This window comes from Pygocentrus nattereri, chromosome 20, assembly GCF_015220715.1.
Source record: "Pygocentrus nattereri isolate fPygNat1 chromosome 20, fPygNat1.pri, whole genome shotgun sequence".
Lineage (NCBI taxonomy): Eukaryota > Metazoa > Chordata > Actinopteri > Characiformes > Serrasalmidae > Pygocentrus > Pygocentrus nattereri.
In genome coordinates this window covers 23,974,383-23,991,544 of record NC_051230.1, presented here as the reverse complement: position 1 = coordinate 23,991,544, position 17,162 = coordinate 23,974,383, and the positions used below count along the sequence as shown (strand labels likewise).

At 38.6% G+C, this 17,162-nt stretch overlaps 1 protein-coding gene across 3 annotated transcripts; it reads left to right on the top strand.

The window, feature by feature from the left end:
• Nucleotides 1–985: 985 nt before the first annotated feature.
• Nucleotides 986–17,145, top strand: LOC108438461 (rab5 GDP/GTP exchange factor-like). 3 transcript variants are annotated; one of them, XM_017716260.2, is made up of 10 exons: nt 986–1,000; nt 1,169–1,285; nt 3,839–4,020; nt 5,294–5,421; nt 7,076–7,227; nt 7,326–7,395; nt 9,611–9,746; nt 10,777–10,865; nt 11,593–11,849; nt 13,478–17,145. In XM_017716260.2, exons 3-10 carry the CDS (start codon nt 3,863–3,865, stop codon nt 13,871–13,873), a joined length of 1,386 nt encoding a protein of 461 aa, XP_017571749.1. In that variant the 5' UTR covers nt 986–1,000; nt 1,169–1,285; nt 3,839–3,862; the 3' UTR covers nt 13,874–17,145. The 3 variants fall into 3 exon arrangements, with proteins under 3 accessions (XP_017571749.1, XP_017571750.1, XP_037387522.1); XM_017716261.2 differs by lacking the exon at nt 986–1,000 and adding an exon at nt 3,271–3,364 and having other exon boundaries at nt 1,140–1,285; XM_037531625.1 differs by lacking the exon at nt 986–1,000 and having other exon boundaries at nt 1,141–1,285.
• Nucleotides 17,146–17,162: the final 17 nt, after the last annotated feature.

The following is a 17,162-nucleotide window of genomic DNA, read 5'->3' as shown; positions in this document are numbered from 1 at the left end:
CCACTAACTGTCACAGCCAATTATTCATTCATTTAGCAAAGACAACAGTTACATTAGCGAAGGCTTTATTTACGCTAACTAGTAAAAGGTGCATCGATGATACAAGCTTCCAAAATGAGTGTCGCGTTAGAGCTAGTATAACGTAAACTATGCATTTTGCTAGCTGGTGTTATCGAGCTAGCATGAACTGATGACGCAAAGACAAAAATCATATTTTCATGTGTAGTTTTCAACAAATTATTTCACGTGAATGTTTGTGACAATAATATTAAAATGAAGTGTAACCTGTTACATTACAGCATGGAGTGATAAGAGGACCAGAACAGGGAAAAAACAGGTTCTTTATTTCTTTTTTTTTAATATATAATACTTTATTTATCGTATTTGTGTTTTTTCATAACAAAAACCCCATCAAATAAAATAGAATAATAATAAAAAAAAATAATAGATATACATACGGCGGAGCAAAATTAAATTGGACAGCCGATGGCAGAAAACATGACACTCATTGTAGGTTCTACTACACGCTTGGAAAAGGAATGAGGGAGGGGTATCCAGTTGGTTCACCACTAGATGACACAATCATACATATTGCACCTTTAAAAAACAACACATTCTTAATTAGGATTTTATTTATTTAGGGAATACAGTTATGTACCATGCAAATCACCCATGACTAAAACAGTAATTAGTTTGTTACTCAAACAAAAAATTAATAATGACATTCAGCTGATTTAATGTAGCCAAATCTGTTAAATCTAAACCTGAATCTAAAAAAGTGAGCAGAGTGAATGTAGAAATTTCAAAAGAGTTGTTGAAATCTATATGGAAAGGGGTACGAAACCCAAGTTCCTTGGACATTGAGAATCCTAAAAACATTAGTAAATTGTCCCCAAAGCGGCCAGGTGCACAGAAACACATCATCAAGGAAGGTTCCAGAAACTCCTCTGAATGACTTTGTTTACATCTCACGGACTGAATTATACAGAATTTTTGAAAAGTCAGGGGAGTTACCCTTTGTCGTTTATGCCACGTTGCTGTATATCCTGTAATACTGCATTATTATGGTCGAAATCATGAATGAACTGTTCTAGATACTTGCACTTTGGCCGGTAACTACTGACGCAATCTGGCAACCCTGGCTGGTTCGCCTACTCCATTTCAACAGGTGGCGACGGACGTGGTTGACTGTGTTTTCAGAGCTTTCAGACAGGGGAAAAGAAAAGCTTTTCTCCGTCCCCTGATGACAACACCGGCACTACAGAGGAAGGCAGAATCGGACCAGGTACCTTCAAACTTTGGACGTTAAACAGAGAATGTGTTATCACACGACAAATAGTAACTACTGGCCTGCAATGTTTACCTAGTAACGTTAACCACGTAAACGGTCTAATGCCGGTTGAGTAGCTTGGCGTGTTCGTTCACCGATATACTTAACCTAGCTAATAGTTATCGGGCAAAATACTTCAAAATACAGCCTGGGAATAATTAGATGATCAAATCAGAGCCACGGATTCAAAGTAAACTCCAAACAGCGCAACCCTTAGCAGTGTGATTTATTCGTTAGCGTTAACTTATTAGAATCTAGTGAGATGGAAACGTTTAGTCAGCAGTTGGTGTGGATAGCTTGGCGTTAACCTAACTACGTTAGCTAGCTTAACGAAGCTGTTCGCCATTTTAATGTAACCTAACTAAGAAATGTCCCGTTTCCACTTGGTTGGAACATTTGAACAAAGAACCGGGGAATAGGAAACCAGCTTCAGCCTCGCCATTAACTAGCTAACGTACATTTTAGCTCGTCTTTCGTGTCTTTCCTCACGCTTTTCGCCGGCGTTACGTTTGGAAGTAACTTGGGACTAATTTGTCTTGACCAGACATGCTTAGATATAGGTCAGTTATCTAAATATTCGTTCATTCTCTCTGGTATGTAGGCCAAGTAAGCTCTAAAGTGGAGAACACGGGTGTCACGAGTTTGTCATGTTGGTCTGAATTCCTAAGAAGGCTGGTGCGCTCACTCGCTTCATAAGCCCACGGCTTTCGCTCAGCCAACGACTGTTTTTCTAACTTGGAGTTATAAGTCATATACACTAGTTTATATGCCCAAAGCTTTGTGTATAGCTGCTCAATTAACAGGGAGTTTGTCCCCCGTTTGCTGCAGTAACAGCCTCTATCCTTCTGGGAAGAGTTTACGCTAAAAACATTGCTCTACTAAATGCTTGTCATTGGGAATGGTGACCATAGGCTCATATGCAGCTGCCCCACAGCTCCGCATTGCCGAACAATGTGGTGGTAAATCAAAATAGTTTGTACCAGTATTGTGTTTTGCAATTTGAATTAAGTTAGGTTTCAGGAGTATTTTTGTGCCAAGGAGGTCTTTCAGGCTTGAGTGGTGTGCCAGATTCAGAGTGCCAGTTCACAAGCTCTGTGTTATTAGGTCAAATTTTCTCTCTTGAAATGGTTGACAGTTTTTACTGTTCTGGACTATAATTAAAAAGAAAGTCTCATGTTAAATATAACACAGTATAATAATTACAAATCTATCACATGCTGAAAGATAACATGGAAAGAAAAGCCATGCTCAGTTTTATTTCTACAGATGTTATTTTTGTTTGCCCCATAGTGTATTAAAACGTGGTGGTCAGCATTTAAAGACTTTTGACCAAAATAAATTTTTTCATGGATCAGGGTAATACCTACATTCATTCAGACACCCACAAAAACATTCATCAAGAACATCTGTGGTCTGGATATTCACAGCACCCAGTAAACAAATCTTCATTATATGGTTCATTATATTGCTGATGTTATGAAAACGAGAAACAAACCAGCCTCAGCTTTGAGCGTGAATGAATTTGATTAAGTGTTTTTTTTTCTATTCTGGTCACATTTTAAGATTGTTAATTGTATCTTTCCTTTCAGTGCATTCATGTTTTGGCTAAATAAGTACTTCTTTGGAAAGATGTTTTCAATGTGTAAAATAAGCCGTTTTGGCTTGCGTAGAATGCAAGTTTTTTTGAAGTACTGTAGTGAAATGGAAAGTTTTGAGCATGCTGTTAAAGCCCCTGGGAGTCTGAATCTCTGTTTTCTGTCTAAGTAGGTTAATCTGGCTTTTGTGGGGAAACAGTATGCAAGTACAAAGTATGTCCTGTGAATAACTTTCCGATGATAAAGATATGGCCGTTGTATTTACCAGTCATATGGCAGGTGTGGTTTATCCCACCTACTCAGCGTTAACTGCGTTTCCTTACAGTCTGTCTATTCATGTTGCAGAGAATTACGGCGAGAAAGCTGTCAACCATGCAAAAACTAACCTAGCAAGCATAACTGAGCCAACAAGTCTGCCTGTTGTCCATCTGTTTGTGCGGTAATTAGTCCATCCATCATTCATCCGTCCATCTATTCATTTGTTTGTTTAACTGGCCACTCCAGCATTGCCTGGATGCACATCCAACAATAAAGTGAAAAAGAACCTTGCCTTCTTTGAAAAGGTAAAAAAGCTGGATGATGTTTTTAGTGTACAGTGGATACAGCAGCGTCTACAGTACCACCATCACTCATTTCATCCTGCATCATTTTGGACTATTGTTTGTTTCTGCTTTGGTGGCAGAGCAAATAAAGTGTTGGACTGTGGGCTGTCAATCATGCATGATCATGAGACTGCTAGGACCATACCCAGAGAGTTCTCATAGATCTTTTTCATTACACAGCTTTTTAAGCTGTGTTTTATTGTATGTTAATCCAAACTTTGTTGGCTGTTCAATGCAAGAGTATTATACAGACATTCTGTAATAATTTACGCTGCATTCTCTGGGACTTTAAAATCACGTTTCATCAACAGGCCTGCTAGGCTGAGGTGAGGAGAATGTGGGGCGAGCAGAAAAGAGGAATTCATGTCAGCCAGGCCGAGCTCCTCTGTAAAGATGGCTGCGGCTATTATGGCAACCCGGCCTGGCAGGGTTACTGCTCCAAATGCTGGAGAGAGAGGATCCGCAAGACTGAAACCACCAAACCAGAGAATGGGTAAGAGTTCAGAACGAAAAATGAGACCTGCAGTGAAAAGAAAACGGAGGTATTTAAGGAGTTGTTGAAGTCAAATTCCCACAGCTTTCCACTTACCCAAGGTCTAGATTAGTCAAGACATATAGCTAACAACTAATGGATGCTTAAACACCACCAGTTAGGCCTGTTACAAGTGTAATCACCTGGTCCCAACTGAGAGTCTCATTCTTTCAATGTGTTCACAGTCCTATTATATCGCAGCAAGAATAATATAAGCCATCTTCATTAGTTGACTCGAGCCAAATATATGTAAATAAAAGCAATCACTTCTTTCTTTTAATTTTTCTTTTCCTAAGTTCAAGCTCTAAAATTTGACTGTGTGCTATAACACGTTAAGGAGGGGAATATTTGTTAAATTAATGGACAAAGGTGTAAGCTGTGTGACTGTATACACTTGTTATGCAGTGCGGTGTCACCTTAGCCACAAAGTAGCTATTTAAGCAAGATGGCTAATAAGCCAATGAAGCCTGTTTTCGACTTGTACTATTAGTTGCATGAAATTAACGAAACAGACAAATTAATTGAAATTATTAATACAACAATTAACCGTTACCTAAAATCTCATGATCGTGACAGGTCTACCACATATATAAGTACTTCTAACAATTGTCAGCTTTTGTTTATAGTTATTCCATTTATCAGCTCAATTAATTAGATTTTTCTTTATCTCTTTGCACTCAATTGGTCAACAATCTTGCCACCTGGAACTGTAGCAATTACATTTGCCATACACAGACTACATAGACTTTTTGTGTAAGAAAGCTTATATTTAATTTAGTAGCTTAACATTCTGTAGTCTAGCAGAGGAGCACATTTCAAATGCATGTCAATCATACTCTGACATTATAAACACCTGCCTTGTGCTCCTCCTTGCTGGTGTACATCCTCTAGTCTTTCTTCAGTGGTCAGTTTCTGACCACATAGCCACTCTTGTTTGGATAGTTTTGGATGGTGGGTGGCTTTTAACCTAGCAGTGATACTGACTCGTGTAAAAACTCCAGCCACACTGCTCTACCTGATACACTCCTACCAGCACCTCATGTGCTTAGAATGATCTATTAAATAAATAATACCAGGTCAACATATTGGCAACAGTCTATAAATTCACATCTACATAGTGTGTGGGCTCATAACAATGACAGCGAGGGGAAAGGACAAGGTACGAGTTTCTAATGCAGTAGATGGTGAGTGTAACAAATGTTTGCTTGCTTGTTTGATTTGTAACCACTGTCAGCCTCCATGGTGATGGAGGATTCCAGCTCACGTTCTCCAAATTTGAGGAGAAGAAAAGTGTGGAGAAGGGCAGACGCTCCAGCACGATGAAACGACTGTTCTGGGGGACTCCATCACCACCTCGACAAGGTATGTGATATTGATGTGCAATAATTAACACAGTGAGGAGTTGTACTATATCTATGTCTTCTACGAAGGCTGTATTTGCTACAAGCCTCAGATGCCAATCTACTACATTTACATACATGCAGTATATACCTATTAAAATGTCTATGTATAATTTTCATGATTTTCTTTTATCTGTTATTTGTATTATCTGTAGTGATGCTTTTATGATGAAATTGAAAGCTAAAATTAAAATTTGTCTGCCATTGGCTTTTGTTCAGTTTTAGTTGGGTGGGACTTTATTTGGCTCAGGAGATACCGGATCAGCCATAGTACCAGTAAGAGTTAGCGTATATGTGTCTCAGTTACTCACGTTTCTCTTTCTCAGATAAAATGACTGCTGCTCCCACTGCTCCAAATCCAGGCCAAAACGCTGTGGTTATGGTCATCTCCCTACAGTTAAAAAATATTAACAACCATAACCAATACAAAATTAGTTACCTCTGGTTGTCAGGACAGCTCAAACTAAGTTAAAACTTAGGATACCTAGCATATAGCAACGTATGCTATACCAGCTATTGGCTATCAAATTTTAATTTAGTACAGGCTCAACTTAATATTGCTACTTCTCCTCTGATAATCTTAATAGAATATCCTAATTATTCTTTTAATGCTGGAAACATTTTCTGATAAGGACATTTAGACTCAAACTATCCTACTCGTGGTTTTAACACAAGGCTGAAGTTGGCCATAAAGTTTTATGTAGGGAACTACCCATAAATGAATGCTATGGAAAGACATTTTGACAAGGTACCACAATTTGTCACATGACAGGGAGGATATGGGTGCAGCAGCTGCTTTGCAAGATTTACAGCATGTTGTATTCATGGCTGGTGTTACCCCTTTGACGTGCAACTACTGGTTTACGTATGTTGTAATTAGCTGTATTAGCATTACATTTTGTAAAATGAGCACACACTTTTGAACATTTTGCCCTATCAGAATTGACTCTTGGCATTTGAAATTGTTAGAGTAATCCGAAGCATACAAACAATTACGTCATTATAGAGTGGATGGCTTCTCCCACAAACCCAAACTAGCACCGATTCCTTGAAAATGCCAGCTACATAGAATGACTTAATTGGTCCTGCAGTACCAGTGTCCTTCTCTCAGCACACCTGATACCACTAATGAACAAATTAACAAGAGCTTTTAGAGTTGAAGTGGGCATGTTGGAGCAGGCACAAGAACCAGGACTGGGCACACTTTAAAAGACTTTGATTGGGGGACATAAAGCTCATTATTAGGACACCTCTACTAACTAAGCAGTATGAACTTAAATAAATAAATGCATGCATGAATAAAAACGGGGTCTCAATGTGGTGATATTTTATCGTTATGGTAAATTTTGTCACAATACACATTTCAGGACATACTAAACATGTTCTGAACATATTGTGATATTTTATTTTTGGCCAGATCACCAACCCCATGTGACCAATATTTTACACCATTTGGAAAATAACAGTATGCTTTCATGATACACAAAAAGCTAATGATTAGAAAAATTATGAATGGCTCTTAAATGTGATTTGTGACTTGATCTTATGTTCTCCATATCATGAAACAGCATCATACCAGTAGTTACCTCACTGATAACTGTGTCTCTTATTGGCAGAGTCTTCAGAAATCCAGGAAGCAGCACTGAAGGCCTTTCAGAGCCTGGAGCCTGGAGATTTCCCTGGCTTCCTCAAGCTTCTGCGTAAGCCAACCTCCCAGCGGCTGCAGTCCCGCTGTACAGCCTTTCTCAACACCATCGAGGCCTACCACGTAATTATCTCCCCAAGACACTTGTTTTCTTCAACTGTGCCTTGAAATCACACACAAAAAAATGGTGTAGGTCAGCATTTCTCTGTTTTGTATTTCAGGACCTACCTGTTGAGAAACAGTCAGATCTGGTGCAGGATTTCTACCAGAACATTGCTGTTCACTTTAATGGTGGGTTCAAAAAAGTATAGCAGATTTATCTGCATGAGAGTTATTGTTAATATCTTCTTATCTGTGCTAGCCTTTGTAGTGTGTTAGTTTTGTCTAATATTGCATTTTAAAAGTTGTAATATTTAGTTAGCATTTTCATAACCCTGTACTATTAATGACATGTTCAATGTGTGTCTGAAAGAGCCTGTAAAATAGCGCCATGTTTGTGGTCTTCTTTTTGGCAGAATACACACACTTCCATGTCTTCTCTTGCGAGTGGAGCATAAACACCATAGAGAAGCAGACAAAACACATACAACCACTTCCTATGGCATTTAAAACTATATACAGTGGGTTGCAAAAGTATTCAGCCCCCTTGAACTTTTCAACCTTTTGCCACATTTCAGGCTTCAAACATAAAGATATGAAATTGTAATTTTTTGTGAAGAATCAACAACAAGTGGGACACAATTGTGAAGTGGAACGAAATTTATTGGATATTTTAAACTTTTTTTAGAAATAAAAAACTGAAAAGTGGGGCGTGCAATATTATTCGGCCCCTTTACTTTCAGTGCAGCAAACTCACTCCAGAAGTTCAGTGAGGATCTCTGAATGATCCAATGTTGACCTAAATGACTGATGATGATAAATAGAATCCACCTGTGTGTAATCAAGTCTCCGTATAAATGCACCTGCTCTGTGATAGTCTCAGAGTTCTGTTTAAAGCGCAGAGAGCATCATGAAGACCAAGGAACACACCAGGCAGGTCCGAGATACTGTTGTGGAGAGGTTTAAAGCCGGATTTGGATAGAAAAAGATTTCCCAAGCTTTAAACATCTCAAGGAGCACTGTGCAAGCGATCATATTGAAATGGAAGGAGCATCAGACCACTGCAAATCTACCAAGACCCGGCCGTCCCTCTAAACTTTCAGCTCAAACAAGGAGAAGACTGATCATAGATGCAGCCAAGAGGCCCATGATCACTCTGGATGAACTGCAGAGATCTACAGCTGAGGTGGGAGACTTTGTCCATAGGACAACGATCAGTGGTACACTGCACAAATCTGGGCTTTATGGAAGAGTGGCAAGAAAAAGCCATTTCTCAAAGATATCCATAAAAAGTCTCATTTAATGTTTGCCACAAGCCACCTGGGAGACACACCAAACATGTGGAAGAAGGTGCTCTGGTCAGATGAAACCAAAATCGAACTTATGTTTGGCGTAAAAGCAATACAGCTCATCACCCTGAACACACCATCCCCACTGTCAAACATGGTGGTGGCAGCATCATGGTTTGGGCCTGCTTTTCTTCAGCAGGGACAGGGAAGATGGTTAATATTGATGGGAAGATGGATGGAGCCAAATACAGGACCATTCTGGAAGAAAACCTGTTGGAGTCTGCAAAAGACCTGAGACTGGGACGGAGATTTATCTTCCAACAAGACAATGATCCAAAACATAAAGCAACATCTACAATGGAATGGTTCACAAATAAACGTATCCAGGTGTTAGAATGGCCAAGTCAAAGTCCAGACCTGAATCCAATCGAGAATCTGTGGAAAGAGCTGAAAACTGCTGTTCACAAACGCTCTCCATCCAACTTCACTGAGCTCGAGCTGTTTTGCAAGGAAGAATGGGCAAAAATTTCAGTCTCTCGATGTGCAAGACTGACAGAGACGTACCCCAAGCCACTTGCAGCTGTAATCACAGCAAAAGGTGGCGCTACAAAGTATTAAAGCAAGGGGGCTGAATAATATTGCACGCCCCACTTTTCAGTTTTTTATTTCTAAAAAAAGTTTAAAATATCCAACAAATTTCGTTCCACTTCACGATTGTGTCCCACTTGTTGTTGACTCTTCACAAAAAATGTCAATTTCATATCTTTATGTTTGAAGCCTGAAATGTGGCAAAAGGTTGAAAAGTTCAAGGGGGCTGAATACTTTTGCAACCCACTGTATATCATAATTTACTAATATGATTGTCATATTGGTGTGGTAGAGAGCAGCTCCAGTGCTGCACTAGCAGTGTGTAGAGGGTCTTCTCTGATATAGCAGTAAAACGTTTGCCCATGTGGTTAGTCCCATGACAACAGGGCTTAAAAGCTGCCGCCTATCAACTTTGTTGACCGTTGTTTAAATACATTTCTCCACACTACAAGCTCTTGGAACATTTTGGAATGTTTACCCATTTTGTGATGGTAAAAGTAAAATTTCAAGGTTCTTTGTCTTACTTTCAGGTTTGCCAGAAGCGCAAGTTTCGCAGATGATGGAACACATTGAAAAACTGATCATGACTCGTCTGCACAAGTGGGTCTTTTGCCATGACAGCTGTGATGATGAACAGAAGGATCTGACGCTTCAGCGGAGGATCAAGTAAGAGCTAGTGGCATGACTGGAAGAGCATAAGGTTACTGATGATAAAAAGGCTTGTAGGTGATTTCATGGTCGTGCTTTGGCTAATGTTTAGTTTGCCTGAAAAGATGCATATACACTGATGTGCCAAAATTTGTGGGATAGTTCTTAAATTGATTGTGGTGGTGTTACCTCAGGGCTACGGTTGGGAACGTCCACACCTGTATAAGTTGTGAGATGTAATCTTGAGAGTGAGGTTGAACACTGGCCAATGTGCTCATGGCAAGACGACATGAATTATTGGAGTTCAAACAAAGTCGAGCATTTACAGGATGTGCTGGAAAGGTCTATTCGCACCCAAGATGCAGCACTTAGAAATACCGCAGAGCTGTGAGTGACTATCCAGACGTCATGGCTCAACATCCAGTCTGCCGTCCACTTGTGAAATTGATGCCACATCCAGTTTTGAGACGCTATAGGGGGTCCTACACAATGCTAGTTCTTGCCCCATGACTTTTGGTACAACAGTGTATTGACCATACAAAGAAAACCGATATTTAAGGTTAGTAAGTGGCTGAGGAAAATGACAGTATTTATTGTTGATAAATTGTAAGTGTGTCACAGGAAGTGTGTCTGAGTGTATTGTGAATATTGCCAATTCTTTAAGAACATGGACCAGTTGCATGTTTTATCATAAAGAGAGCATTTTTAACTGCATTTAGTGCAGAGTAGTATGTGAAATTTTAAATTTAAAAAAAGTTTGATATTTTTAAGAGTTTAAGTTAACATATCAAGATATCAGAACAAATATTGTTACATATCATGTATATGATTTTGTCATATCACCCACTTCTGATTAGCAACCATTTTCCTAATTGAGTACAAGAAGTCTTTATATATGCACACACAAAATTATACGTTTGAAAAACGGGCTGGTTTTACATCTTTGTTTCCATTTATAAACTCAGTTAATCACCTCTGCTTTAATATTAGAACTTTCTGTGTTGTAAATCTATTTGACTGTGTTTAATCTGCTATTTTATTCTGGCAGGTCATTAAACTGGGTTACCCCTCAGATGCTACGTGTTCCCTTCCCCAAAGGTGGATCTGACAGTGACCCGTATTTACCAGCAATCACAGGTGATTGTCAGGCATTTTTAACTGTGCTCAAACACTTTCCCTGATTCAGTTTCTTAAATAGTTACTTTTCTAAAAGTATTCTTGTTCCTTTTATTTACTAAGATCTAAGTCATATTTTCCGGTATGTACTATATGGAGTGCCAAATTAGTTCAAACTGCAGTTCCACGGTAAAAAAAACAATTAAGTATTCACACCTTAGATATTTTGGAGGATTATGCAATGATCTAATCAAACCCAAGGCATTAATACAGATGGTAAAAAGCTAAATATCATTTTTAGGGTACTTTGTATCAAAACCCAAACCTCTAAATTTTAACTTGTGGTGGGGGGAAATTTTTTATTTTTTTTAATATTTGTACAACTGTTTAAAGATAGGTTTGTTAGTCATGTATTGGCTAATGTTTTTGCTAAATTTGTCGATACTGAAATAGGCACTACTGAGACATTTGATAAAGTTTTGTTAATGTTATGAATTGTTGCAAAATTTATATTTTTAGACAAAATAAATGCATTTAAGCTGCTAAGATGTTTACTCAAAGCTTTTTAGTCCAAAGGATTTTAGTCTGAGTCGGTTTGAAGTTTTCAAAGTGACCTTGAAACATGTTCGGTTGAATATGTGTACCATATTGTATTATTCTGTTTAGAGCTATATGGTTTTTTTTTTCTCTGAAACAATATAAACCAAAGTACACAGTTAAATAAGGTTTTCTACATCATGTTCCACAGCCATCATTGAGATGGATGCCAAGCGTGCACCTCAGGACAAGCTAATCTGTGTATCCAAGTGCAGTCAGAATGTGTTCCAAGCTCTTGCCTTGGCCAATAGCCAGCCAGCAAATGCAGATGACTTCCTCTCAGGTCTGATTTACGTTGTGCTGAGGGCTAACCCACCCCGTCTTCACTCCAACATGAACTACATCACCCGCTTCGGCCTGCCACACAGCTTGATGGCAGGCGAGACTGGTTACTACTTCACTAACCTGGTGGGTTTGCGTACAGTGCATACACAATTCACTTAAAGTAGCACAATAGAGGAATACCTCTCAAAACACTTCTTTCTCTGAAATGAAACTTATTGTGCAGAGAGTTCACTGGACATGTTTGAGAATTTATAAAATATGAATGTAGACCAGTTAATATGATCAGTTATTATTTACTGTTAGGGGTTGGGCATTAAAACAGCAGGGTTTCTTTCTAATTAAGAGGAGGGTTGAGCTGAAAAAGCTGCTTCTTTAAATGATCCTTAAGCTAGTCAGAGCATCTGTAGGTGCTAAAGAGCAGTCATCATTTTTACATGAGATCTTTTAGCAAACTTTATAAAAGTAGAGTCGTGCACACAAGTACATTTATTATTTATCTGTACACTGTGTTTTTAATCGCCGTCCAGTCACATTTACTCCAATAATTTTTTTAGATAACTGTCAGCATTGAAGTTAAAAAAGCCGACTCAACAGTGCTCTAAAATGTTATTTATTGTGATACATCACATAACTTACATGAACACGACTCAGTCGGCAGAAGAGTTTTGCAGTATGCTCGTCCTTGCTGGCAACAGTAAAAATCATCTAATCAAAATATGCATGAAGCTTCCTTTATTGTTGCATGTACACATTTCTTTTCCCCAAGTTGAATGAGAGAGCAGTTTACATAATTTGTTTTATCAGAGTAATGATAAAGCATGACTGATGTGTAACCTACATTCCCATTCTCAAATTTCCTATTTGTGTTTTCTTACTCAAAATGGCACCTTGTGAAAACTGAATAAAAATCTCCAGATTTTTTGTTAGATCACATTATTACATAAACATTTCAGAAATTGCATTATTAACAGCAAATAGTAGATAAAGGGTAGAAATAGCCACCTTTTTGTCAGCCTTAGAGTTATAATAAACGTAGCCAATACAGTAACCTAGGTGAAGTTTAGCTTACCTCAGAGCCAATAGTTTTGACATGCTGTGAGGAAAGTCTTCCATATAGATTGACTTTTTCAGCTTTGTTAATTAAATAAAAACACCTCCACTGTCCCGATGATCAGGGTAATATCTGCTTTACATGTTTCTTAGTACCACCTTTCCACTTCTCAGTCTAATAATTTAGATTTATTTACTGCTCCGCCATTCTCACTGCAGGTTTGTTCTGAGATGTTTTGGCAGTTTTTTCCTTTGCTTGACTGATAGTAATTGGGTGAGAGGTGTGTAGTCAGTTGTGGTTATTTTAACTATGTAACAGAATCTTTGTCACTGTTCTACATTGCGTTTTTGACGTGGTTTGTAATTACGACAATTCAAGCACACGAAACAGGAAATTAATGCGAAATATGGGTGCTTGTAAAACGTTTGTCTGTTCATGGCTTGTAGTAGTGTAACTAACAAATCAGCACAATGCAGAAAGCAGCTGAGCTTGGTCCACTGAGTTTGCGAGTTTGGTCCATATTCCTATTTAGTACATCATACAGGACTACTAGGAAATATAAGGCATATGTTCATGAACCAGTTATTCAAAATCCAACAGTGTCATTTAAGCAGTAGACAGCCTGTTATGCTAAATGTAGCAGCATGGTAGAGATACAGAGCTTGACTTTTTTGTGACTTCTTCATTTTGTTCTCTTTAGTCATGTACAGTGGCCTTTATTGAGAAACTGGACGGGCCAGCACTTAACCTCACACCAGAGGAGTTCAGCAGTTACATGCAGGGACGCAGAATGCCATCCAGTCCAGCAGAGGGTGACAGCCAGAGAAGGGCCCGGGAAAACCGCGAGCAGCTGGACGACTTGAAGAAGCGTCAAGACAAAGTGGACCAAGGGGTACGAGCACTTCAGGAGCAGTTGGAGCAGTGGGTACGGTCTGTGCAGGAGAAAGTGGATGAAGTTACTGCTCAGTCTGCGCTGCTGGAGAATCATCTGACTGAGTCGTTTGAGAAGTCTGCAGGCAATGCAAGAGACCAGTCAGTATTGGTGCTTAGGAACGATGCATCACATGAAGCTGATCCTGGAGAGACCGAGTGTTGAACCTTTTTTATATGTAATGAGTGGTGTTCTCCTAGCCATATGTTTGTATGCTGCATTTACATTGCCTGGTAAAGCACATTTATATAGCTCTGAAACGGTGACCAACTGGTTCTTAAAATCTACCTTCCTTGAAAGTCTAGTTCCAACTGCAATCTGCCCCACTGATTGGCTGAATCAGTTGCGTTAGTGTTGGAACTAAACTCTACAGGAAAGTAGATCTTCAGTAGAGCCACTGCATTAAAGGCTGGTTTCTTGACCATGGATTTTAGTACCTTTTGAAAATCCTGTGTAGTCTGAGTTGAGGCTTAAAAAATGCACCAGTGCCTTTCAACCTAATCTTCATCAACCACATCTGTATTGTACCAAGATGCATCATCTTAAAACTAGCTAGCTCTAGCAATTGAAAATACAGATGTAACCTTTTAGGTCTTAGAGACAGTTATGACAGAATGGCTTACTAAAGTTGGTCTTCTGAGGTTTTATCCAGCCTTTTCTGGTATCCATGGTGATTAAGTTGCAAAACCCCTGTGTATTACCAAAGATTCTTACCTTGGATAGTCCCAATTTATTATTATTATAATAATAATAATAAAAACACAGCAAAGATGCTACAATGTTCCTTTAATCTGGGGCTGGGAAACTGACCATAGATACTATACATATCCTATAGCCAATCTGCTCTTGGTTGGTTAGTGTAGTGGTTAACACCTCTGCCTTCTACGCTGTAGACTGGGGTTCAATCCCCCACCAGGGCAAGCACCCTACACTATACCAATAAGGGTCCTTGGGCAAGACTCCTAACACCACCTTAGCCTACCTATGTATAATGATCAAATTGTAAGTCGCTCTGGATAAGAGCGTCAGCCAAATGCCATAAATGTAAATGCTCTTACAAATTGCATTCGGTATTGACATGTATTGGCACCATAGAATTTAAATGTTTATTAGAGCTAAATATGCAAACAACTTATCTGCACCACAGTTGCACTTGAATGCTGAAATATACAAAAAGGACAAGTATTAATGATGAAGGCCTTTGCTCCCAGTGTATTACCATTTGATCATTTGGCATGACTCTTTCAAAACACTACTAGATTGGAGTGCGTTGTTTATTTTTCTGCTTTCCTATCCTGTGAAGACAGGATAGTGTCTTCACAGTATTGATTAGTTTCATCATTGGGACAGATCATGTCTTATTCGGAGTTTTTAAAAACATGTTTGTTATTAATAGACATGACCATCAGTAACTGAACTTACTATTTACCTGGAATGTGGTGGATTTTTTTTGGCCACTAGGATGTGTAGGACATCGCAGTAGTAGTAGTACAGGGCACAACCAAAAACTGCTCAGTAGTTCATGAAGAGAGAAAAGACATTTGGAGCACAGTAGCATCCCTGAAAAATGTTTAAAAGCTCAGCAAACGAGCGTTTACAGTCAAATATTTTTCAATAAATATAAAACTTATTTGTATATAGCTGTAAAAATGATGACTTTTTGATGAACCAGAGCTGTAGATGATTCCATAATCACTGAGAAAATATCAGTTAAGTTTATATGGAGAGCTTACATAGGCAATTTATATTGTGTCTTGTAAGTCTCTGAAAAGCTATGCTACTACAGTCTATAATAGAAGCACAATCTAATTAGTGAAGACTAGATTTGAAGGAATAAAAACCATAATACTGTTGTATGCAGTGTAACATTGTACTTATCTTGCCTTTTTCATGTGTTTTACAAAAATGCTAGTTTAGAAACTCAGAGTACAAGATATGGCTCAATTTGAAAGGCATACGTAAAAGTTAGAGTAAGTTTACCCTGCAATATAAATGCAGCCTTGTGTAAAACCTGTGTTGGTTCCGGTGTATTGAAGGGTTGAATTATTGAGGATTTCTGGTTGTTTTGAGCTGCGGTGGTTGTACTACATGCTTATGTATTCCAATAACACGTTTCTGCATGTTAAAAATATTAAGGTACTGTTAGTTTACTCCACTCAACTCCAACTTTTCTGTATTACTTGAAATAATGTATTTCTGTGACTTATCTTTCTTAGGATTTTTGTTGTTTTTTTTTTTTCCTCCCTCATTCGTTCTCTGAAGTCTTGCGTCATTCTGTAGTTGGTGCCATGCTCATATTAGGGACTCTGGTTCTGTGCTGATTTTTCTATGAAAATAATGAAGGGAGTTTTTAAAATTCGCCCCTAGTGCATCCTGCGGTGAACCAAAACATTCCAAAGCTGTAACATTTTGTCCTGTGTATATTTTCCACTAGTTGTCACTCAAAGTAGGCAAAATAAAAAAATAATGCTAGCTAACAATGTAAGCTAACTCTCCAGTGAATTTACATTGCATGGAAATAAGTCTACTGTTAAGCTTCTTGTCCATCCATCCATCCTTCCTGTCATATACCAATATCAGCTGCTCAAAACTCCAGGCATTAATAAAAATTTTTTTTTTTTTTTTAAAAGATGAGTCTGTTTAGACCTGAAGTTCCTTATATGGTGTGATGCTGACTATAGAATGATGACATGACTCTAGAGGTGTATGCCGTATGTTGCCTCACAGCAAGCACAAGCTGCCAGTCAGGCTTTGTTCCTAAGGAAAATTCCAGTAGAAACAACGCAACACGTCCAGTGCTTCTAATGCTCGTACCAGTTGCTATTTTGATTGACTTATATTGTTAACTGATAGTTCCATTTGGTTTTACCTGGGATTCTGAACAGAATAGTTGAGTCCAGTTGAAATCAACTCTGAATTGCTGTATCAAACTCTGTTCCGTGCAGGTAGAGACGTTTAAGCCTCTTCTAACACTTCTAACATTCAACTCTCTCAATTTTGTAATGGTGTGGCCCAGGAGTAGCCCAGTTTGATGTCTCTGCTCCTGAACCAATTGGAATTTCCTTTAGGAAAGGCTGTGGATGATGCTCACTGCTGTCCTGTTCACTTTTTATTGCAGCTATGGTCCCTGTAAGTAGTGCTGAGATGTGGACAGTGTTGCACAGTGGCATTTTATAAACTATGAAATGAATAGCACTTTCAGAGGTTTCAGCTCCCTACATAGGGCTGAACTTCTTTTTCTATATAAGCACTGTATTGATTCCAGGGTCTCAGTGTGGCAGATAATGGTCCAGACTGTTAACTGTGACAAGTCTGAGAAGCACGTCTATGCAGTTAGTTATTTTTGTTTACATGTTTTAAGTAAAAGCTTTGAAGATCCCAAAAGAAATTTGATTGTGAAAAACTGTTCTCTACTAATAAAAATCAATAGAACACTTCACACAGTTTGTTTCAT